Source organism: Schistocerca americana, chromosome X (genome assembly GCF_021461395.2).
Source record: "Schistocerca americana isolate TAMUIC-IGC-003095 chromosome X, iqSchAmer2.1, whole genome shotgun sequence".
Lineage (NCBI taxonomy): Eukaryota > Metazoa > Arthropoda > Insecta > Orthoptera > Acrididae > Schistocerca > Schistocerca americana.
In genome coordinates, this window is record NC_060130.1 from 398,500,898 (window position 1) to 398,526,990 (window position 26,093).

At 39.3% G+C, this 26,093-nt stretch overlaps 1 protein-coding gene across 1 annotated transcript in view; it reads left to right on the forward strand.

Annotated features, from left to right (window-relative positions):
* Positions 1-26,093, forward strand: part of LOC124556047 (cytosolic carboxypeptidase 6-like) — a 455,209-nt gene that overhangs the window by 28,615 nt on the left and 400,501 nt on the right. The window contains exons 3-4 of the mRNA XM_047130080.1: positions 7,310-7,421; positions 11,255-11,346. Of these exons, the coding sequence (XP_046986036.1) occupies positions 7,310-7,421; positions 11,255-11,346 (204 nt within the window). The remainder of the gene's footprint in view (positions 1-7,309; positions 7,422-11,254; positions 11,347-26,093) is intronic.

Below are 26,093 nucleotides of genomic sequence, written 5' to 3' on the forward strand. Positions count from 1 at the left end.
AGTCTGAAACTGCGTTTTCATGTTTCATTTATAATGTATCACAATTCATTTACCTTGAAGAAGTTTCTTAACATTCTATGCGAAATGCTTTGTGTTATAATTATTTTTTCAAATTAATATTTGATCTGGAAAAAGAGGGGAAGAAGAAGGAATAACGTTTAATGTCCCTTCGTAAAATGGATTATAATGGACGAAGTACAAGCTAAGACTTAACAAAGGAAACCTAAAAGTGAATGACGGGTCAGTCATTAGGAATTCGCTTTCGCAGAAAGTGAATACATCATGTGGAAACTACTGTACAACGCCTGAAATATCATATTACGTTGTTTCGCTGCAGGAGGTAGTAGTAATGGGAACAGTTAAAGGAGTACGGTGACAAAGAGAAGGAGGAGGAAAATGGGTGTATCAAAATAGTACGCTGCTTATGGCTAGTATGTAAAATCGGGCTGGCCTGTGAGGCCGAGCGGTTCAAGGTGCTTCAGTGTGGAACCGCGCTACCGCTACGGTCGCAGGTTCGAATCCTGCCTCGGGCATGGATGTGTGTGATGTCCTTAGGTTAGTTACGTTTAAGTAGTTCTTAAGTAGTTCTTAAGTAGTTCTAAGTTCTAGGCGATTGATGAGCTCAGAAGTTAAGTCCCACAGTGCTCAGAGCCATTTGAACCTTTTTTTTTAAATCGGTCGTGTGGCCACACGAACAAGATTTTAAAACCAAGTAGCACATAGCCAATAAGTCAGTAAGGAGTGAACATTGAAGCACCGTAAAGAAGCAAAGGCATCTGGCAGTATTTGATGAACAACAGTTCTTGGAGGATCATACTGATGGTACGCCGAGCTCTGAGAATGGGTTACCTTGTAAGGTCATGCAGCGCGGTATCTTCTTCCTGGGTGACACCGGTACCCTGAAAACTACTCCGTGGTCCAAGGCATATTTCTGCTGTGTCACCTCCGTTCGTCTCCGGAGTATACAAAAAAAATGGCTCTGAGCACTATGGGACTTAACATCGCTGGTCATCAGTCCCCTAGAACTTAGAACTACTTAAACCTAACTAACCTAAGGACAGCACACAACACCCAGTCATCACGAGGCAGAGAAAATCCCTGACCCCGCCGGGAATCGAACCCGGGAACCCCAGTATATAAAGCCTGTTGCACAAGTGGACATCGAAGCTACTAAAATAAGCGCCAAAACTCTGCCTAAAGAACAAAAGGGCGACAGTCGGCTGGAGAAACTGATAATTTGGCAGTAACATACCATGTAAGGGGACCAGGAAAATATCAAATACCTGTCTCTGGTATTAAAATTTTATCCAAGGTCAAGTCATTACAGTGTATATATAGAGTAGTCACAGGAATCCAGAAGCACAAAATCAACTTCAGTAGAAAAGAAGAAGGACTAAAATTGGTCTTGGTGATAAAAAAGGCAGAATGCCAACACGTTTGTCTACATGACCCACAACATACGTCGACGCAACTCGGCTATCTATCACAGTGGACGGATAACCCAGACGATTCGAGCATCGCACCGTTACGAATAAACAGTAGGGTATTTTCGGCTAGATTAGCGACAGCAGTTTACGCTGCTTCACTTTATGAAACTATTTATTTCTAAAATTAACTGTTTACGTCTCCAATGATTCTGAGGATGTTATAAAACTATTTACGTTGGAAAATTAATTATTTATACCTCCAGTTATTCTGAGGTTGTCTCACGCAACAGGGGGAGAAACATAGAATCGCCAGGCATAAAAATATGCCTTGGTCCACGGCGTAGTTACCAAATGTACTTGATAGGGTATTCGACAGTTCTCATCGTTAAATAGTAGTGAAACTGAATGACTACGGGAAACGGCCACTAGTTGGTACAACAGTGGAAGGCACTGATAGGGTGACAGAGAAAGCAAGCACAATGTTTTGAAACTGGTACGTGCCAACAAGCATTTCATTGTGGAACAGATGATCACGCAGATCTAAATTAATAAACTTAGAAACTTATTTCTGATATCCATGAGGATTATACAGACACTTGTGTGATATTCTAGAAGAGATGGTTCAAATGGCTCTGAGCACTATGCGACTTAACTTCTGAGGTCACCAGTCGCCTAGAACTTAGAACTAATTAAACCTAACTGACCTAAGGACATCACACACATCCGTGCCCGAGGCAGGATTCGAACCTGCTACCGTAGCGGTCGCTCGGTTCCAGACTGTAGCGCCTAGAACCGCACGGCCACTCCGGCCGGCTCTAGAAGAGACCCAATACGTCTTTGTAGTAGACATGTTTACACAAGGCTATGCATCTGTAGTGCAGTGCTTTCACAGAGCAAACAACTGACCGTAATTGTAGGTTTGCATGAGAAGAAAGTTCTCGGAGAGGAACGAAAGACAGAGTGTGGAGACCACGTTGTTCTGGCGGATAGGTGGCATCTGGCAGTCTCATACTATGATAGCGTCGTGAAAGAGGACACTCCATTTTGTAATCTCCAACGTTCTTTCTGTAAATGGTTCAAAAGGCACTGCGTAAATTCAGTGGATTCAATTTTTCCTGGCGGACTCTTAGATACAGTTGCTCGATACGCCTCATTGCTGACGTTGAGCGTCGCACAGCTTGCAGTGAGCTTGGTGAAAGTGTGAGGTGACTACGAAGTACCGACGTATCATTACTACGCAGCTGTATCTGGTCACTTCTATGTGAGAGGAGCACCTTTAATGCAACGGAATGACCGAGCAATAGAAACCTGTGCTCTGTCTTTCCGGCGTTTGACCACTTTTTGGAAATAATCAGAGTTCAAATATCGGTCCAGAGATTCTGATTTAGATGTTATGTGATTTTTATAAACGATTTTAGAAGAATACATGTCTGTCTCCTTACTGAAGCCATTTGCTTCCTCGTCTCTAATGACCCCTTGACGTTACTAAAAACCCAAATACTTCATTACCGCACTGCACATAATCCAGTGAGAATGCAGAGCGTATCAACTGTACTTAGAGAAGTACTAAATAATTGCACAAATTTAGAATTTTAACCTGTAAATGCTTGTGGCACAGAGTGCCTCTCTGACATGTTTGTGGTCTAGGCGCGCAGTCCGGAACCGCGGGACTGCTACGGTCGCAGGTTCGAATCCTGCCTCGGGCATGGATGTGTGTGATGTCCTTAGGTTAGTTAGGTTTAAGTAGTTCTAAGTTCTAGGGGACTGATGACCACAGATGTTAAGTCCCATAGTGCTCAGAGCCATATTTTTGACACGTTTGTTCAGCATGAACGATATTTTTCATATTCTACGTGAGGTACTGGCACTCATCTAGCTTTATCACGTAAAAGAAGTGATTTTTTCCTTCCCGATGGTCACTCTAAAATTTCAGATAAGTTTGAAACATTATTCATCACAATTATGGGTGCGAATGGGCAACACACTAATAGTAGTCATAAGAGAGTGCGAAGAGTATGACTGAAATTTTTTGGGACATTATCAGTCATTCAGCTAGCATTTCAAAGATAACGGAAATCTTCGGTAGGATTTATAGCAATCATAGTTGGTTCGACGACAGCTGCGTTACTCAGATACGGATGTCTTTACATAAACCCGCACCAGCGCGGAATATCTTCCAGTCACTAAATACCAGGATATACACTGCCGGAAATAAAAAAAAAACAAAAATGCACCACCCTCAACAGCAAGAGTATATGATAACAAATTCATTCCAAATGAGACACGAATGTCACAGTAAAGGGTGCCCTAACAGTCACATGAATACGTAGCGTACCCCTTCCAGCGGCAACGCAGGAGTGTATTGTCGCATTTATACGACCATATAGCTGTCTAATGGCATCATGCGATAGATTACGCCGAGAAGGTTGCACAGTTTTTTGCAGTTCGGCAGTGGTTGTGTTGCGAGCTCTGGAGAACGAGTAAGTTCCCTCATTATCATGTGCCACACGAATTAAACTGGCGAGATATTTATTGATCTCACTGGTCAGGGCAGTTGCACAACGCAAGTAGCACTTTTAGTTCTAGCAGCCGTATGTGGACGTACATTGTCATGCTGGAAAAGCACACCACCCTCCTATCGAAGAAATGGCAGTAGCAGAGGAATAGCAACCTGTGCATTGTAGCGGGCACTGTTTACTTTACCATGCAGAAGCACCAGATGTGATCGCGATCTGTAACTGATGAAACCCGGGATGGGACTCGTGTGTCGTGGGAAAATGCACTCCCGAATAGGCCCGTACCCCTGGTCTAAGCCGTCCAAGTGTACGTCCATTACTCGCGTTCAGTCGGAACCTACTCACGTTACTGAAGACAACAGAGGCCATTTTACTCTCCAGTTGACCGTCACGGTACCAGAGCAAGCGTGCTAGTGTGTGACACCAGAGACACAGATGATCGTAATTCTGCTATAGACGGTCAGAACCCATTGGTCCTTGGTGACACATAAGGTGCAACAAGTGCCCGCATTTCTTCTGTGTATGATCTTCAGTCGGCCACCGCGTGACACCGCGTCGATCTTGACGTACGTCTGTACTACGCGGGCGTCCAGAACCTGCTCTACTGGTATGAGAATGTTCTACAGACCACTGATGAAAGCAGTTTCACACCACCCATACATTATGCCCAACATATGCAACAATACGTCGATACTTCCATCCAGCTTCCCGACGGCCCACAATGTGACCCTGTTCAACGGCTGAAGTTGTCCAACAGTAGTATCTACTCATTAGCTGAGTATGACTGTAACATAGAATGATTGTTGAAAACAATGTTCACCTCTGACTCAGCACTGTTACTGCCTTCACAGTCAAAATAGACGGCGCACTTCCAGGCCTCCTGAGGGCCCTCGGATCACCGATGACCGTGACAAATGAATCAATAATTGTAAAACCCTAAGTGCTTGAGAATGTTAAATTTTTTCCCCGCAGCGTAATGTTCCATCTCTACTGCGTGTTGTTGAACAGGAGCACGTAAACTTCACCTCTAACAGAAGCGGAGCGTTCAGTCGCTGTGGCATCGACGAGGAGCTAGATTCTTCATAGACTTAGGTTAACGAAACTTTCTCTCGAAGAGTCAAAATCTAATACCTCATATAACGGTACCGAAGAAATTCGGTAAAAGAATCCCTCTGGGTTGTTTTAAATATTATTTGACTGACCGAACGGATGAACGCAGTGGTTAGCACATAGCAGTCGCATTCGCGAGGACAACGGTATAAATCCCGGTCCGGCAATCCTGGTTGAGGCCTTCCGTGATTTCCCTAAATCCTTTAAGGAAAATACCACGCTGGTTCCTTTGAAAGGGCACGGTCGATTTCCTTCAGCGCTCTTCGTTAATCCAAGAAGCAAATGCACGCTTCACCGTCCTACTCAATGCTTCCTACCCACAGAGGCTCTCCTCCAAATCTCTCTCAAACAGCACATTTGGGAAAAATGTGTGGCTAGCAACGTCTTAACTATTATATCGAAGTTGATACCAGAATGAATCTTCCATTTTCAGGAAAATGTACACTGTAATCAATTAGGAAATCGAATTAAGACGTACAGACCGTAGAAAGAAAGATTTAATCAGGTATATAACGAAATTTCCTATTGTGATTGAAACCAGAAACGATGCCAGAGCTTATCATGATAAAGTTGACTTACGTGTGCAGAAGAGCGTAACACGGTTCGTCTGGATATTGAGGTAAGTGGCGGCGAAATGAAAGAAGTCAACTAAAATCGCTCAGAAGTCAAAAGCTTTCTGGACCGGTAGAGCTACTTGCAGGATTCTACGCAGATTATGCGAAAGAACTAGATCTCCTTCAAGCAAGTTGATCGTTGCTCACTGCAGCAACGAAGAGTGCCAATTGAGGGGATTAGAAGCAAAGGCGTATAGGAAGGCTTCTAGTAGTTTTGATCCCAAGGTTTGAGAATTATCATGATATTGCAGAATGGAGTTTCAATTTTTTGTCTATATTAGACATAAGAATACTTCGTGGCGCTCTCTGTTTGCATGTTTGAATAACAGGTTAATATAAACGATCAGTTATATATCACAGTTCATAAATTCTACAAGCACTTGTATCTCTTTGCTTCCAGAATATAGTGAAACAAGAAGAATGTGATTTATGTATATACTATAATGCTTTTCTTTGGTTGTTGTCAATTGAGTTATCATAAAATTGCTATGTAGATCCAGAACAAAATATTTATGTAGTTCTACATGAATATCATGCCTTTTGTGGTTTACAATAGTGAAACAAAATAAGAAAGAATAGTTTTCAATGAATTATTCTATTATTTACGACATTTCGCACTACCGTTATTGACCATATTTCGCACGATCAGGGTCACTTCCCTCTTATCATGTATCACAAAACGGTTAGTTAGACAATATACAACACAAAATATCAGTAGAACCTTACATGAACGTAAATGTTTCGTGACATCTTGCAACTAGTTTACTTTTAGTTTATCATGGAGCAGCACGGAGTGGGATTTCAATTGTATCATTTTGCCACGAGTATTTTACGCATTTATCGCATTTTCCTGAAAATTTTCAGTCGTACCCTTTGCTTCTGAGCCCCCAAATTTATTGAAAAATATCTCAGGCCACGCCTGCTTTCAACAAGTGTCGCCTGACGGATGCACGTAAGTACAAACCCATACAACCGAAGTCAGTCTCTTGCAGTATTATGGAAAACATTTAATGCACATCAAATATGAACCTTTTGGGTCATTAAAATCCACTCTATAGTAATCAATATGGAATCTGCAAAGTTAATTCGTGTGAAACTTACGCCCTGTTAGACACAGAGCGCCATAGAAGACGGCACCCAAGTTAATGCCATGTTTCCTCATTTCCATGGGTGATACATCTCACTTACGTATTCTCGTTTGTTGAATAAAATACGAGCCTACCGAGTGTCGAACCAGGACTTCATTGCTAATAGAACTTAATACGTTGTTCTTAACAGTTTTAAATCAATAGTTGTAAACGTAATTTCTAGAATACGCCAAGGTAATGTTATATGGGTGTTACTGATTACAGTATATGTAAACGATGTACTGGATAGCGTCGGAAGCTGCACGAGGCTTCTCGTGGATAATCCTACTGTCAGTAAGAAGTTTGCAACATCAGAAAAACTACAAAGGATCGAGTATTGGTAGAGGCCTCTAAAACCCTCTAAAACATATTACAATAGTTTCCTGTTTCCCTATATTGTTTAACTGTAATAGTCATTTATTAAATAAAAGAGAGCGCACTGTCATATTATGTATCTCATAGAAGAAGGCTTCAAATTCCGACTGATACATCCTGTGTCATATTTGCGTGCACAGGTCAACGCTGACAGGGTTCGATCTGAACCGCACGTGGCATCAGATCTCTCGTTGGGCGCACCCCGAGCTGCACGCAGTGCACACCATGCTCACCGAACTGGACCAAAACAAGGTTTGTACAACACTATATTTCTCTATAGCATTCCGTACGTAACATTTATTTTTAGTAAAGTCACCTATGGTACTCAGGACACATCGTTCCGACGGTTTGGTTACCACTCTTTCGACGTGTAACCAAAATTCACTATAGTTAGTTTTTCGTTTTTATAACACACTTAAAGCCTTCGCCTTTCACTTTGATCGAAATCAGCTCATTATCCAGAAAAGTCACAAGTCCAGTCATTGCTATTCAAAAAGACTTTTCGTGGCGATTTCTAGTGTCTGCTCTTATAACAACTGTTCCTTTGCAGCAATATAACATGTGTCTCACAAATCTTTCTGCAATTATACAGTTTTATAACTGGTTTCTGATAAAATTCACTTCGCCACAACTGGTACAAACATACTTAATGAACCGAGCGAGGTGGGGCAGTGGATAGCACGCTGGACTCGCATTCGGGAGGACGTCGGTCCAACCGTGTCCGGCCATCCTGATTTAGGTTTCCTGTGATTTCCCTAAATCGCTTCAGGCAAATGCCGGGATAGTCCCTTTGAAAGGACACTGCCGACTTCCTTCCCCATCCTTCCCTAATCCGATGGGACCGATGACCTCCCTGTTTGGTCCCTTCCCCTGAATCAATCAATCAACCATACTTAATAGTTCAATAAGTTCTTAACGCCACTGTATAATTTTTTCCCGTGACAACAACACATATGTTATTCTTAAGCATGCTTCTGACGACAAAATTGGGAGTTCGTACGTTGTTCCAAACTCTTAGTATAGATGGAAGAATCCCAAACTGAGGCAAGAATGAAAGTTTAGTTCTTCATTGGAATAAATCACTTACACTTTGTAGAATCGTCTTAATCTTATGTTGACAGTTCATATTTATTAGTACCAGTCTCAGTGCGTGCATTGCAACGGGCAATAAAGTTTTTATCCACTCTCTCAATTATCCTTATTGTTTTATACGTTGTGACATGTACCTAGGGGCTCTACCAGTCAGTTCACGTTCATTTTTGGCTGAATTCCGCACACCAACGACTTCTTTTTGTCCCTTCCCCAGTCCCATCATAGACCATAGTATATGCATTTTTCAAGATATTAACACCATCTGTGGTGCTACAACGTATAAATAAGTGGTCCATCACAACCTTGTGCAGTCAGAAACATTCTTTTTCCGATCGTTAACTCAAATTACTCAAGCTATGACCGACTACATAATTCGCGCATTAATGGTTCAGTTCATCCTGAAGATTGTTTAAACCATTTTGGTAATTACCATAAGTTGACTCACAGGACTAAATGTGACGTGGGAGAATTTGAGATACGTATTTTGAAGAAACTCTGCAGCTTATGGTAACTTTAGTGTCCAGGGAAACAGCGCCGAGAGCATCGCTATTAGCTGAACGGTTACCCATGTCACTAAACTTGCTATATTAAAATTTTAGAATCCAGAAGGAATCACAAGTGGTTGTTGGTAAAGCTGCTATGGAAAACCTCATCCAGGCTACATGGTTTTCAACAGCATAAACCTTATTCATCTTCGTGAAGAATAATCGTCGGGCCAAAATGTCAATGTGAATTTCAGTAGTAGTGTATGATTGAGATGCTCGACGGTCAAAGATCAGCGGTGGTGTCCTAAGGGAAATACGAAGCAGACACGTGGTCTCCCTTCTCGAAGGTCTCCGTTATCGATAAGAATTTTAAGCCAACTCGACTTGAGGAAAAATCAGGGATAGCTGCTCGATTGGAGAAAAAGAATTAATTAGCCAGGGAAAGTGAAACACTTTCACTAGGGATGCGATGAGGATGGAGTCAGACGTACTAACCGTCGTGGTCACGGTGCAGTGCGGGATTGGCAAGACGCATGACGCTGACACGTTTGTACGTGACGATATCTCGAGTCCACTACGCATGGAACACTTTGTCCCCGAGGGATTACAGGCATTTGGCTTAGATTTAGATTACGTTGGAAATAAAACGTCGATAAAGTTTTTCGTGTCAGTTCTACTTTTTTTCCCAGTATGTGACTGAATGCCAGAAATTCCATTAAATCATTTTAGAACAGAAATGTTCGTGTAACTGTAGCGTTGCACTTACATACCCGCAGAAGCATTTGTCCTTAGGTGGGACACTGAAATCCGCAAATATTCGAATAACAAACTTACAAATAAATTGAATTGCCATGTACGTCTCAGAGAGATGTCTTAGATCGGCAGTTGTCGTCTGTGTAATGAAACTGGTGCTAAGACATGTGACAGCTTTGTGGCTCGCGGGGAAAGGTCTTGTTAGCTCACACGGGTTTGTTTTCGAGTTGCTCCTAGTCTCTTGTTCAGTCTCACGATTGGCTTCCTAATTGAGAAAATCCGATCAAGGAAGCTTTCAATTACGACAGCACGATCCCATACAGTTCTTAATTACGGTCCCACTTTAAATCAAGCCAGTCTACAGAAGATAAATAACAAATAAAGTTTATTGTCAAACGGTACTTGTCGCTTTAAGCAAAATATTTGTCTCATATATTACAAACCAGCCTTTGTATATCAAATCAAGTTTTAATTTTGTTTCGTAATCATCTGGGAGACGGAATGTTATTCTCTTTCAAATGAGTCATAAAAGCTAAGAGACACATTTTGTAATGGGACGTTCAGTCGGATATAAACTACTGAGTAAGTTCCACATTTAAATCTCAGTAAAGTTCTCGAGTCGTGGAAATAGAAAAGTTCTCCAGAACGATTAAAATTTAAGTTAGAGAAGCTGCTAATTCTAAAACCTACGAAAGTAAACAAGTTTAGCGTGGTTGTTTTGTTCTTGATGAGATAATAATGTGTGTAATATAGAGCAAACTGATATCGTCTTCAGCAGTATGGAGAATCTTTTAGCTTAGATGACTTGCACATTATCTAATATGTAAGAAATGGAATGCATCTTGACCACAACAAAGAAATATCTTTTCTCCGTTTTTCTGTAAATATGTTGCTTATTTTGTATGTTTCTTCCATGTCATTATAGTATTTGTAATACTCGTCTTCAGAGATTACGTTAACTGCCAGAACATCTATTTAATTAAAAGCCAAGCACACGCATAGCACTCATGCACTGATCTTAATACGCAGTTAGATAATAAGTAGTTCCATGCGTAACGCTAGAATATGACGCCTGCTGCATAAACTTTTGTCTTGTTGTACTTCTATCCTTGTCTTTCAGTTTAATCAATCACATAACACGTAGTAACGAAAAACAGGCTCTAGTGGATTAGCGCTTTCCTCTAGAGACGTCTTCGAATGATCAGTACAAGAGGAACAGTTTTGTCGTGTGTGACATACCCGATAATTTGATCACAAAAGGTATTCTTCTTTGTGTTCATGTCATGTTGAACAACCTATTCTATAGCCTGAATGTTGCTTAGCTTTCAACCCTCATCTTCTATCTTTCAAGAAGTATTCTTTGTAAATGTGAAATTACTCTGACAGCCATCGGTGCTCCTCGTCTGAAATACTCGTATTTATCATAGGCTTGTTCAACTATATGTCTGTTCCAAGTATAATCTTCGGCTACTAACAATATTGTTAAAAAAAGTAGACATATCGGATGATGCAGGAATGCTTAGCAAAGGACGATAAAATATGTTTATTATGTAGGGTAGGCCTATAACCTGAAAGCTTCCTTAGTTTGATGTCAGCAATGTTTGACATGCTCATGAACGAGTTTTCATACTCGTTACAATGTTATCATCTTACTTTGTGACATATATGTTAAAGCCGCATGCAAGGTAAATGTATCTTCAGTTAAAAGCTAACCAACAATTAGGATTATATTTGGTACTTTTCTGATGCTTTCAGGACGTGGACCTGGACTTCGTTCTCGATTTCCACGCCCATTCAAGTTTACAAGGTGTTTTTATCTACGGAAATACTTACAACGACGTTTACAGGTAAGCAACTTACCGTAAATATTATTTCGCGCTCATATTTCTCGACAGCTATACAGGTATACGTTTTGGGTTCCACGGTTTGCCTTCTAACCAGCCATGCTGTAGATCAAGTCCTTCTAACTGTAGAGAGGAATTTATTTAGGAAAACAATCGTTTTTAGGAAAATTTAAAAGTGTCCAGAATGTTTGGATATATCATCAGATCTACTAAAATTTGTGTTTCTTCTCGTCACCGAAGGTATGAATATGGTCTGCTAGAACACTTACTTTGGAGCACATTATATTTGCTGCTGTTTTTACAATTCTTCAAATAATCAGTTCAATGAAATGGTTTGTCATCTTGAAGAAAGTGCACGGATACTTCCCGTAACTGTTTATTCATTCACGAACTTGTATCAGATGTTAGTGTTTGAACTAAATAAGTAGGCCCTACAGCTTCAAATCAGATTTGTGCAGTTTTCCCCAAATCATTTGTTTTTGTGTGGAAACCTTGTCCTGTTATGTAACAGTAACTCTCTTGTGAAATATGAGTTTTTAATTTTTATAAAAAGATACTTTTTCTATTAAATAATTCTTAACTGGAAAAGAGATAGCTGAAATGATAAATGCGACTGCTCACAATAAGCAGGTAACCCGGATTCGAGTTTCGGTCAGGCACATATTTTCATGTGTCACGATCAGGTAGTATACCTATATCCAATATAGCTAATGGAACCGTATTCGCAGTCAGTGAATACTTTCGTAATACTAGTTATCATTGTCAAACGCTAGATGGTAAGGAGAGTTATAACATTCTGACAGTGAGTGCTAAAGAACTAAGTACGAAAAAGCCGATTGTACTGTAAGGAATCAAGGAATCCATTTCTGAGAGACAGATTCGATTTATTCATCTCTATGAGAATCAGCCATTCTAGGTGTAAATATTTTCAGAAAGTGGGCCTAGGGAGAACGTTTACGATTGATGGGTATAATGCTTAAAAGCTCAGGTAAAGCCCCTCTCCAATATATGTCTACCTTCCCCCGTCTCCGCTACCCGCCACCCAACACAGGGTGTTGAATCTTTGAGTATAAGCGTAGAGTGGTTCACGAGAGAGTGATAATAGCTAGTGTGTGACTCTATACATAACCACTACTGTGTGTTCCCATTGTTTCTTGGCATCCACTCACTGGCAGGCTTTTAAATTTGCCATCCATTTACATGGGATACAAAAAATGGGAGAGTAAACTATAGCCCCGCCGACGTTGCAGGGATTGCAGGTACAGCAACAAGTTTCGTAGGGAGAGTTGTGATAGGTGCATATTGGAATGTCTAATGTTTTACATTCACATAAACGCTGAAACAGATACACTGAAAATCTCCTCGCTGATAACGTGCTTAGTAGGTTTACAGCAATGGTTCATTTTGAACTGAGTGGTAAGCGACATGAACTATGATACTGACAGTATAATGTAAACTGTGACACCTACGCATTACCATGTCTGCCCTTAAACCCGCTTGCACAGCTACTCGCGTCCTTCCTTGTAATACTTCTAAAGCCAGCTCATTCCAAAACTACAGCTAAACAATGACTTAGATTATCCCTTCTTTACAATATACAATGCTTTAAATAAATACGTTGTGCAAAACTTTTATTTCTAATCAATTGCACTGACATCGACGGTAAACAATCGGAACAGAAATTCTGAAAATAATAACAAGACTTCTTCACATTTTCTACTACTCCTCAGGAGTCATTAATTGTATATTATATATATGTATGTTGTCGGTACTTTCGGACATGTCCGATAGGAGAGATGCAATTTTGATCCAACAGCCACTATGAATTAAGACACGAAGGAATTACAGGCATTGGCTACAAGCGGACATTGATATAAATGAATGGGAAAAGTTGAAAATTTGTTCCGGATTGGGATCAGAACCTGGGTTTCTTACTTAGGAGACAGATGCACTGATCACTGCGCCGTCTGGACACCGTGGCTTGCCCTTTATCCTCACTACTCGCTGCATTTCGCCGAATCCCGTGAGAGTTCGAGCGTGGTGTGTATCTGCGTGGTGTGTATCTGAAGACATCATTAGCTATCCGCGAGGATGGTTTTTAAAGACTTTATTTGCTGTTTAATCACATGAAGATGCAGTTCAGTTAACATATTACACAAATATTTTGAGGCGTTCTCAGTTACTCATAAATCGATTCATTCATTGTACCCACACTCTTTGAATTGACATGGGCAAATGGCAGGCATTTTCTTTTAGAGACAGCTACGTGCCAACAATAGCCTTTCCTACCTTGGACTACTGTATTTCCTTCATCCCTGTCTGACATTCAGCAGTTTCCCTCTCTGGAATTGAGCAGTTTCACCATTGTCTATAATTGCTGAAGTAGTATGAGCTTGAGAATCACTTTTATCATTAAAATCACTTACGTTACTTTCAGAGCTGAGTTCTTCTGACAGTGCTCCCGTACAGCATCATCCGTTAATATAATGTCGTTCCAGCATGCCATATTCCCCTGAATGAACTTCACACTCGGCGATAAAATAGTTACAAAATGTACTCCAGTGCCACAGTGAGCTTGAAAAAATATTTCTGTCCAGTTAATAAAACAACAATGCATCACAACGGCGATCGTCTATCCTCTACTAGGTCTCATTCAATGCTGAATTTACATTGGTGGCAGAGGGCACTGTATGCGCAGTTGTGCATGCACAGTAACCAACAAAATCTCCAAGGTGAGAGTGACCCTGATGTACATTTCTAGGGTTAAGATCCACTATATTAGTATTGCTTTTTGTTAAGAATTTATATTGTGAAACGTGTATTTCCTTCGTGCTCTCCACTAGATGCTAAGTATCTCACACTTGGGCTCCTGTTAATTAGTTAAAATCCTTATTGATGGAATGCATCACCGATATACATCCAGTAGTCGTTGTCAGGTATTCCCGATCGCCATGATGGATATCTAAAGTAACCCGCACTGAGACCCTCGTACTTCATTCGTGCTAGACAAACTTTCACAGACATAGCCAATTAATTTTCACATATTGAAGTAGTGATACGAGATGAGCACACGAAGCCCCGTTTCCGTTTACTGCGAGCATTCTGGTAGTGATTCTGTAAATATTTCCGTGAGATATATTCTTGCGTACTGTTTGACTGTCGAGATATCGGGATATCATCAGTCAGATACACACTGAATGGCTGGATTGATCAATAAGAGATTGTTCCGAAGACTCGCACTGAACTTCATTTTACACCATGTATGAAGGAGAGCTGCTGGGTTATCTATAAAGCTACGTTTAAGGTTAGTTAGTATGAGAGGAACGTGTGATTTTGTGGGTTGGTATATCACTGGAGTGATTGCAGTGAGGTAGCCAGAAGAGTACCAGATGATACTGTACCATAGAATTGCAGATTATGTAGTCAAAAGAAGAGAATCGTGGGACATGGAAAAAAAGATTTATGCAGTTCATGCAGAATTAGACAGTGACGTATTGAATTAGACAGGTTAAGGATGAAAGAGACTATGGGTGCTACAGTAGGTGACAAGAACAAGCCAAAGGAGAAAACCTCAGATATCACTCTAAAGATACAGGTTGGCAATCGTTTTTTCTCTTTTTACCTGAAATAGCAGAACAGCCCCTATCGGTTTTTAAGCAAAGCAGAGTACAGCAGGCTTCTAGGAAAAATCTTAGGGCTAGGACAGCTGAAAAGTCAAGAAGAAAGAAAGAAGTCCTGCTAGGTAGCAGTCTTGATGGGGGTGTAGATTCAATGATACAGGAAAAGCTAGTTGTAGAATATCGAGTCCCATGCTTCGTAAGACCTAGTGCAAAGCTTAGTCAGGTGACACAGAACATAAGAGTAATGCACGGAGACTTTGGTGAAGAGCATCAGATACTTGTAGTAGGAGCAACGGCAAAATCCGTGGCTTGCAGGTTAGAGTATAGCATTAAAGGAAATCTGGAGGAAATAGGTGCAGCAACAAAACAGAGTAGTGTTGGATTTATGAAGGATTTGAAGCAACATGACCAACCTAGCATTAGCACAACTGTCAGGATGCAAAATACGAGCTGAAAGGTTCGATAATGACTGAAACACAGCCTAAGGTCTGTGCTGTGCCTGTCTCTACAATTGAGAGGAGGGAACACAAAAAAAAATAGCCTTCGCCTGAATAGGAGGAAAGGACGGATTAGCTGAGAAACTTGTAGAACGTCTTGCGTGGGGTGTGGATGGGCTGTCACAAACGCCCACAAGACACAATCCCTCTGATTATTGGAATCAGACGGGCACAATTTTTAGGTGAGTTGTAGGTCATATACAGATAGTCTCAAAAGAAATTAGAACAGAACAGGACCATAACTTATGTGATAGTATTCAGAATAATAAAATTAATTGGCATCATTAAAACACTAAGGGGCTGATATAAAAAGTAGATGAGATTCTTGCATCTTTCTTGCCGAGAATATGTGGAAAATTCGATAGAGATTATTGTTCTGTGCCTCTCCGGACACCAGGTAACCACGAGGATGGAGATGTTCAATATCAGGGATTGTAAACTAGCACCATTTTTATGTAGAGTTAACGTGGAAGAAGAAGGAGAATTGTACACATAGTAGGAAATATAGAAACAAACAAATTTTTTTTAGATCAGAAGGCGTGAGCTTGTGAGTTCTAACTACGGAATACTTTTCCGGTTATTGTAAAAGCTTACAGATGCTCTTTAGGAAGCTTTCAGCTACTTGTAAGACATCTAGACGCATGATTCAGCTGCCTCTCAGATACGAAGAAACAGTAAGTAGTTTGTAGGGATAGGAATGTAGATATCATGGAAGATGCACAGAGATACAGTGAACTGAAATTATAATTTAGGTGTTTCATCTGAATTTCAGTAGCTAATTTTGCAATACGTGTGTAGGAAGTTAGGAGGACCATTACTATCTGATCATTTATTGATGGAAGTGTACAGTATAACACTTTACAGCAATGATGCAGGTGCATACAAAGCAGTGAGGCTTATTGAAGAGAACAGGATACAGTATTATAAGAGTAAATTAAAAGATATACTATGGGTGATGCTTCATAGTGAATTTGTGTCGTTATTTAAAAGTAGCTTTCCTAAAAAGTTACCCTTTAAATCATTAAAAAAATAAAAACGAAACCTCACAAGTAATCTATGAGTAACTGAGGGAATTAAAATCTCATATAGGAAGAAGATAGAAATTTATATAAAGAACAGAGTAAGTCAGGATTCGACATTATTTGCATACTACAAATACTTCTATACTATTTTAAAGATTTTCGTAAAAATTTCAAGAAGTATTGGCATCCTGATAGAAACAAATAATACAGATAAAATAACTGAAATATCCAGAATGAGTGATAGTTCACCAGTTGTGAGTACTTCTAACAATCACTTTCTAAGCGCACCAGGAACAGCTGGATTAAATCTTTCAGTGACAAGTAATAAATTAAGGTCAGTTGATACTTTTCGTGATCTTTTGAAGGTGTTTGATTGTGTGGGTCATGTTACAATCTTATAGAAACTTAAGTTTTGTGGAACTGATAATTTACACACAACTAGTTGAATCATGTTTAACGGGACTCGTATGTGAATAACTGTCAAAAAATCGAGTTTTTAATTTTTGTCTTAAAAAAGTTCTCTGGAGTTTTCTGAAACAAAAAATTTACTTGCAAAAAAAATGGACCACAGAAATTGGACCAAATTAGAGGAATTTTCAAGTGGATGCACGCACCACGACGTCCCCATTGCATACAGTCGGCTTGTTAAATATAAAGTTTTTCTCTCATTTGTTTGGTTTTTGTGACTTTTTAGTCCCTTGAGTTCGCTAACCTGCGAAAGCTTTACAGTTGCTTCTCTTTTGTTTATACAGAGAGTTTACTCATTTTTTTCTGTTGTTTTGGCGCGAATATTTTGTTTACAAGGAAGTAATTGTGTGCGTGAGAGTCTTATTCCACTTGAAAATGATATTGAGGGAATGAAAAAAACAGTATGGGCTACCTTCTGTGATAGATCCTTCACAGATTACAGCCCATGTCATGCACTCGGCCCACCTGGCAGAGATTTATGTTCTGGCTACCAGTGGGTTGTTACTTAATGTGAGAGCTACAATCATAAACATTTTTTCCCATTTCCCATATCGGAAATTATAAAACCTATATATATAGGAATCTTAGTAACACAAGATTATTAGAGAAACTTTTACATGGTCAGACTCACAAGGCAAATGAAAGTTTCAACAACTATAAATGGCGACGGATACAGAAAACTTTTTTAGTAGATCTAAATACTTTGAAAACAGGTGTGCTAGATGCAGTTGTCTGTTTCAATGACGGTGCAGTGTCGAAGCTTAATGTTAGGGACCTGATAGGAGTGCCTGCATAGAGCTCTAATAGTCATTGACTGAAGGAGAATCTTCCAAGCAGAGAAATCGGTGTTGAAAACCACCAAAGAGGCAAGACTGAGACGAAGTGTTAAAAAGAGAAGGGAGGAAGAACAACACAAGGACCAAGATGAATAAGGACCTGAGATGCATTACTGCCATACAAGTTTTATAGAGAAAGTAAGTTTTTAACTTTAACTCGAATTTCCTGAAAGTTGAACTATTGCATGTTCTCGTGCAGTTTGGCTAAAAAGTATTAAACATAGAGAGGTAAAATTTTATTTTCTGTCTTAAAACATGTTTAACTAAAAATTAGACCACTCTTGTGACTTAACTTAGAAAATAACATACTTTTTTGAAGGAAAACCCTGATTTCATTTCCAAAATTTTTGATAATCGTACTTAAAATTATTTGTACGACAATTTACGACAGCATCATCTTTTATGTAGTGTACTTTAAAGGTAATAGTGTAAAGAACTTGAAGAAAAAATAAACTTTCTACTTTGTCTGTGTTTTGAGTAATGTGTACCTTTGATGTAGTTAAATAATTAGCATGGTTTATTTCACTTGCAACAAAAAAAATGCAATTAAAAAAGTGTGAGAACTGAAGCTGTGGTTCATGTAAAGATGTTCCCAAATGATGTCTTAAAAGATGGTAAGCATTACACGGGCGTACAAATCTTATTCTTTGATATTACGATATATTGATAATTTTTACTTTATCAACTGTCTGACACCAACTGACTAAAACACAGTTTCATGCCATACGCGTTTCGCCTTTATTTTCTTCTGTGGCCTGGGATATGTACATGTGTTTGCTATTTAGTTTACATTTTGGTCACTCTACCTATAGGTTATAAACAGTTCTGGTGTATGGTTTTTGCTATTCTGAATATTTTGAACTGTACTTACAGGTTGCGTGGACGATTTTCTACATATTACGCTCCTGTAACATTTTTGGTGTAGTTCTTCTTGTAAAGGACAATTTGCGATTTTTTCCCACTTATCACAGTACTATTCACATTTATTCTTTCAGTTGTACTGTGTAGAAAACTGACAGTTTTTTCAAGGTTTCCCCTGGTATTCACGGACCAGTCCCCTTAACAAACAGAATGCAAAATTTAGCTTAATAATTCAAACAACGTTGGGAAGGAAGATAATTTTAATGAGTTGGAGAAAATCACAAAGGGACTCACACAGGAAAAGGGCTCAATTTTGCGTACTCTCCTATTATAATAAATCCCATTAGAGAGACAGAGACAGAAGAGAAGGTGTAATGATGTTTTTCAAAGAACTATTAAGTGAGCCTCGTGAAATGAACTGTCCTTCAGTTTTGAGAGAGCTCACTTTATTAAATTTTGTACAACAAGTAGCCATACCAAAAACTGATGTAGCATGCAATTTGATATTACTTTCATATTACAAAAAGGTTTATACTGTTTTAGTATGTAGCTTTCACTTGCAGTCATCTATGGGCTAATTAAATTCGTCATAAGTAAACCACGACAATTTGAGAAGAATTGCGATATCCACACTTACAACACTAGTGGAAAAACTGATCTTTATTACCTATTCTTAAAACAGTGGCTGACAAAGGATTCCAATATGCAGCAACGGCGATTTCTTAGCATTTGCCCAACAACATAAAATGTCAGATAGACATCAAAGCAAGTTCTAAATATCACCTACATTGTTACTGAGTGAGGTGACGCAGTGGTTACACGCTGGTCTCGTATTCGGGAGGCCGCTGATTCAAACCCGCGTCCGGCCATACTGATTGAGGTTTCCGACAATTTTCCGAAATCGTTTCAGGCATATGTCGGGGTGATGATGATGATGATGATGATGGTGGTGGTTTGTTGGGTGATCAACACCGGGGTCATCAGTGCAGGTACAAGTTCCCATTCTTTCAATTTCCCGTCTAGTCACGTCTCGAATGATGATGAGATAATGAGGACAACACAAACACTCAGTCCCCTGGAGGAGAAAATACCCAAATGCAGGGGTGGCTCTTTTGAAAAGGCATGGTCGACAACCTTCCTCATCCTTCCCTAATGTGGTGGGACCGCAGACATCGTTGTTTGCTCCCCTCCCCCAAATCAACCAACCAAACAACCTCAATCGTTTCTCCCAGACAACTGCTTCAGTACCACAGACGAATTTCAAGTTAAAAACCGGCAGCCAAAAAATAATATCATTCTTAAGTGTAGCTGCATTTCGTCTTTAGAACTAAATACAATGTGTTCATTAATGTTAACATGAAACATGTATACAATCCTTTAAACTGACTCATTCCAGTTCTGTAAACTGACTCAATCCACACCTTTTCGATAAAAGAATCGTTCGAATGATCAATGTAACATGTGACTGACTAACCTCAAACCACCTGCCCAATACAACGTTATCGAATGCACAAAAAGCAGCTATTCTACATGATACGACTTTCACTTCCTTGGTAGGTTTCAGTAGCTATGTCGCAGCAGACTGCTACGCACGTAAAGGGAATGTACCAGTCTCAGCTAATTATTTACAACTCCCATCCTCTATCACTTTAAAGGTCATCCTCTCCCACTCTCCCTCCCCCTTCCACTTCACATACCCTCAACCCATCCCCATTCTCCCTGTAGGCCACTAGAACGAAACCTCATGTTTATTTTGAATCAAATTAGCTATACTCAATTTATGAGCCAATTTGCTACCCTCTTCCGCTTCTCAAACCCGTTCCCCACTCTCCCTATAGGCCACTTCCACTGACATCTGGAATTTATTTAGAATCAAATTTAGTATCCTTATGGCTAAAATGTATTATTAGGGTCGTTTCTGAGTCCCTCATCATGTATGTTGCAGTATTAGTTTAAAAATTTTGCAGGTTATACGAGACGATTAAAAACATGTACGTAAAATAGCTTACATACTGATTGCTCTATTTATTTAAAACCTGTAGGAACATATCGCACTTGTTAAGAGTATGTATGTAGCCATCTTCTTTAAGCAATGTACACTCTTTCAATGTAAATATCACACTGAGGAGGTGTAGAGTTAGTGTTTTAAATACTTCGCAAATTTTAAAACATCATTACTAATCATCAGTGTAGATAGGGACTGATGTACGAATGATTGACATTCATCACTGACAGCCTGTACTGAGAAAGGAAATCACAAAATATAAATTTCTTTGAACATATCCACTTTTTTATGCATGTTTCTTCTGTATTTTACTGAGTTAGGTGTTATAAATTCATAGCCTCGTCTTTGAAATTCCATGGGTTCTTAAGTATCTTTAATTTTGTAGACAATATGAGAAAAAGAAGTTAACAATGCATTGGTAAGTTCATTCATTTCTTGTAAGTTAATGCATGAACACAAGTTCCCATAGTATGCTGATACAATAACTCCATATTTAGCAGTTATATACAACCGCTCGCTCACAGAAAGATCTGTACGGAAACACTGGAAAATTGCTCAAATCACACCAATACCTAACATGGGAAATAGGAGTAATCCGTTTGAATTACAGGCTCATATCACTAACGTCGATGTGCAGTAGCGTTTTCGAACATTATTAAGTACTTCGAAGAAAACGATTTATTGACACATAGTCAGCACGGATTGAGAAAATATCGTTCTTGCGAAACACAACTAGCTCTTTATACTCATGAAGTAATGAGTGCCATCTACAAAGGATGTCAAATTGATTCCATATTTTTGTGTTTCCAGAAGGCTTTCGACACCGTTGCTCACAAGCGAATTCTAACCAAATGCCTATGGAATATCGCATTTGTTGTGCGACAGGATTCGTTATTGCCTGACAGAAAGACCGCAGTTCGTAGTAACAGACGGAAAGTCATCGAGTGAAACAGAAATAACATCCGGCGTTCCCCAAGGAAGTGTTATAGGACCTCTATTGTTCATAATATATATTAAAGACATAGGAGACAATCTGAGTAGTAGTTTTAGATTGTTTGCAGATGATGTTGTCATTTACCGTCTTGTAAAATCATCAGATGACCAAAACAAATTGCAAAATGATTTAGATAAGATATCTGTTCGTTGCGAAAAATGGCAATTAACCCTGAATAAATAAAAGTGTGAAGTTATTCACATGGGTACTAAAAGAAATCCACTAAATTACGATTTACTTGCTCTACTGAAGAGACTGCTTGCATCATGCATGTCGGCCCTATTCTGGAGTAATGCTGTGCGGTGTGGGATCCCCATTAGGTGGGATTGATGTATGACATCGAAAGAGCACAAAGAAGGGCAGCTCGTTTTGTATTATCGTAAAATAGGGGAGATAGTACTTCAGGCATGATAAGTGAATTGGAGTGGCAATCATTAAAACAAAGGCGTTTTTCATTGTGACGGGATCTTCTCATGAAATTTCAATCACCAGTTTTCTCCTCCGATTGCAAAACATTTTGTTGGCATCCACCTACATAGAGAAAAATTATCATCACGATAAAATAAGAGAAATCAGGGCTCGCACAGGAAAATTTAAGTGTTCGTTTTTCCGGCGCGCCGTTTGAGAGTAGAAAGGTAGAGAGACAGCTTAAAGGTGGTTCATTGAACCCTCTGCCAGGCACTTTATTGTTAATAGCGGAGTAATCACAAATATGTAGATGAAGTTGCAAGAAAATCTGTTTCATATACCGTATCTTAAATCTAACGTGATACGTTTATATGACAAGTAAAGCAATAGTACATATTAAAACACAAAGTGAAACTTCATGCTTGGTGAAATTTAAAACAATACTAAATCACAGTCCTCTTTAACGTAAAGTTTCTTCCCAAGACAGACTTTGATTTCAGTATCATTCGAACTGCCCTGGTCAACTTCTGAACTGAACTCTTTACTCTTCTATGAATCATTTTCGAAATAAGACTTCAACTTATTCACATCATCAGCATTATTTTTGCTTATGTGATTCACTAATGGATTCAAACATTATTGAAGCACTTTTCTTTTGAGGTTTCACTATTTCAACGTCTAACAGTGAAGCAAAGTATTGGTAAGTATTTTGTAAATAATATTGCGTCCTCTTACTTTTGCCTCAGGTATCGTAAAACGCAATGTGGCTTCCATTACACATTAGGAGATTGTTTTCATGTCGTAAGTAAACAGGTATTTACTCTAAACTTTAACGTCCCCAAACTTTCCCAGAATGTCATAATATTCGGAGGGCGGAGTGATTGTCTCGTGTTTCCTTAGTTCTTTTCCAATAAGGCCAAAAATCTTTTCAAGAGGCAAATAGCTATGTCCACATGTTGGGAAATAATATCGAATTCCTTTGATTTTTCAGCGTAACTCAGAAGCATTGCCGTTAATGTGAAGTTTTTGTTTTAGAAGTCACAAGATCAGAAAATAATCTGAGACTTATATTTTCTGCACTTTCTTTTCGTTAGACCTTACTCTAAACAATTTAAATATTCTGTCACAGCAGATGGAATTTCATTTGCCCAGGTCGAGAGTCAGCCTCAAACCATGTGTAGTTATCCAATTTTTTGCTGCTTCTGAAAATTTTAAGATTGTGCAGTTAAACAGCCAGACAAATCTGTAGTAACTACGCTTAAAGTACTTTGTAAGATATGCTTGCACATTGACCACATTTCTTTGTCGAATAGCAGTTTATTCTTTTCGTCAATGGCAGTTGTGTATCCCAGTTGCTTCAGGTTTTATTGTCATTTTGTTTCATTTTGTTGCGTTTACTGTTTTTTTCACATTAACTGCAGTTGAAAGAGTAATTTTCTTAATAGGGATCAGATTAAGTCTATTTCATGTGATGTATTTTTTCTTAACACCCATAGAAACCTTACTTGTGCAACAGTAGCAGTTTGTGTTACTTTTTTCTTAAGTCGTTGTAACAAGGTACACAATATCCAGCCGGCCGTAGTGGCCGTGCGGCTCTGGGCGCTACAGTCTGGAGCCGAGCGATCGCTACGGTCGCAGGTTCGAATCCTGCCTCGGGCATGGATGTGTGTGATGTCCTTAGGTTAGTTAGGTTTAATTAGTTCTAAGTTCTAGGCGACTGATGACCTCAGAAGATAAGTCACATAGTGCTCAGAGCCATTTGAACCACGATGTCCAGGCCACCACATTTTGGAACAATACAGTCTCCCAGTTCTTAAGCAGATCCAAATGGAAATGGAGATTCGTAAATAGATCTTTCGTATGCTTTGTAGTGTATTAAACATCCTGGTATCCAAAATTTTCTAAATGGACACCAATGTGTGGTTAGTGTTTCTAGTAAATGCAGTATCCCATATTCCCCATATGTATTCAGATTTTCTCCATATTCTGAGAGTAAAAGTATATTTAATAATTTATGACAGTATTTTATAAGACTATTTCTTTTCTTATGTTACTGTACCAGGAGTGGCTGGATTCTTTAGCATTCAGCAGTGATATGTATTCCCCCAGCCACTCAGAGAACCCACAAGGTGCTTGTAGGATCACTTCCTTCTCTAATCAGAAAAACTTCGATCAAAATAATGCTTGCTGTCAAGGCCACCCTTCATGTATACATATGGATTGTGATGTGGAGATTTAGTGAATTAGAATGGTAGTTTGTGCATTGTAGGTTAATCTGTTGACTTAAGACTTCTTAAATACGGCTATATTCATATTGATTGCTAGAAAATATACCTCTATATCAACTCTACATTTATAACACAGAATGCTGATCAACTGGAGATATCAAAAACTCTTATATATTAAAAATATCCGAGTTGTTTGTAATAGATGGAAATAATGTTCAAGTAACTGACTTACCTCAGCCTAATTATACTATTTTACATCGATGTATCTACCTCCAAACACTACTCTGGACGACATACACCAAACAGTAACCCAGATGTGGATCCATCTCTGAGCACTATCCCAGACCTAACACTGGCCGATCCTCCTCTGGACCCTACACTTCACTTAATGTGGCTCGACCTGCCTGGATCTAGAGCAGGTGGATCCAACACTGGACCCTACTAGAAATCTGGGGGAAGTTGTGATGTGCACATGCATACACACACGAAGTACTGCAGCTTGGCTAGTAGTTTACAACTGGATGAGTCAGTTCCTTGAACTTTACTTTCATCTTTTACAAATGTCTTGAATCTTTAAATTACATGAAACGTTTTGATAGCTGCAGTTGATTGGTTTTCTCTGCTATCAGTATATGAAAAAGCGGAAATGGGTCTCACCTTAGTTACGTGATCGTGGAGCTAGATTTTGTAAGAACCGGAAAGAATCTAGTTGTATTTATGGTAACTGATGCCGAAACACCGACTATTAACGCGAAAACGTTGTAAAACACTCATCCTCCACCGTAAGCCATGGTAACGGATGCCGAAACACTGAGTATTGACGCTTAAACGTTGTAAAACACTCAGCCTCCACCATAAACCGTGTGGTTTAGTCTATAGAAGGGATGTGGCTGACAACTAGCATTGTGCCGATGGAAGTTTTCCTTGTAGATTTTTGGGAGAAGAGGAAGACGTGAGCCTGCAACCGCTTTGTAAATGTGAAACTCTCGGTATGAGGAGCCACCACACCCGTGATGAATCATTTGAAGATGCAATTCAAATGTCATGAAGCTATTAGTGACTCATAAATTATTTTGATGCACGTGTAGCAGTTTTAATGATTTTAAACTTCATAGATACTCTAGCTGAGTGCGGGAATCCGTATCACTGTTGGATGCTAAGGAAACCAAGCCGCGTCTGGTATGGTAACGAATGAAAAGACGAATATTCTTCTACAGTAATTCGTTAATTATAGCGTACATAATTACATACGGGATATGGAAAAAATTTCAGGTATGAATGGGTAATAGGGATAGTGTGATTAAATGTAAATGCTGGGAAGGAATGGTAACACATTAGTGTATGCGTAGAAAATTATGGACTGCAAGGTGTTCCCTACGTTAGGGGATATACGAAAGATCTGTTTATAAATCTACATTCCCATGTGGATTTGCTTAGAGAAAGGGTAGTTTTACTGTAGCCACATGTGTTGGAAAAGACATTGTACATCCTGTTATTCCAAAGGTCTTAAAAAAGGTGCCACAAACTACTGCTGTTGTCATAACGAATCTTACGCAGAGTTCGCAAGGAAAAGAAGCAACATATCAAATAGATGAAAGCCGATTACTGTAACGTAGAATACTACTTTAAGCACACTTCAAGAGGAAAATTGGAAACTGAAGAGAGCAAGGTAAAAAAACGGTGTATTTGGGATAAACAATTGTCACGAAGGAAAACTATAGACTGCTACTTAAAAAACAATTGATCTGTTCTGATTTGCAACATGACTTACAGAATTACTTTAAACTCTGTACACGAAAAAAAATTTAGAC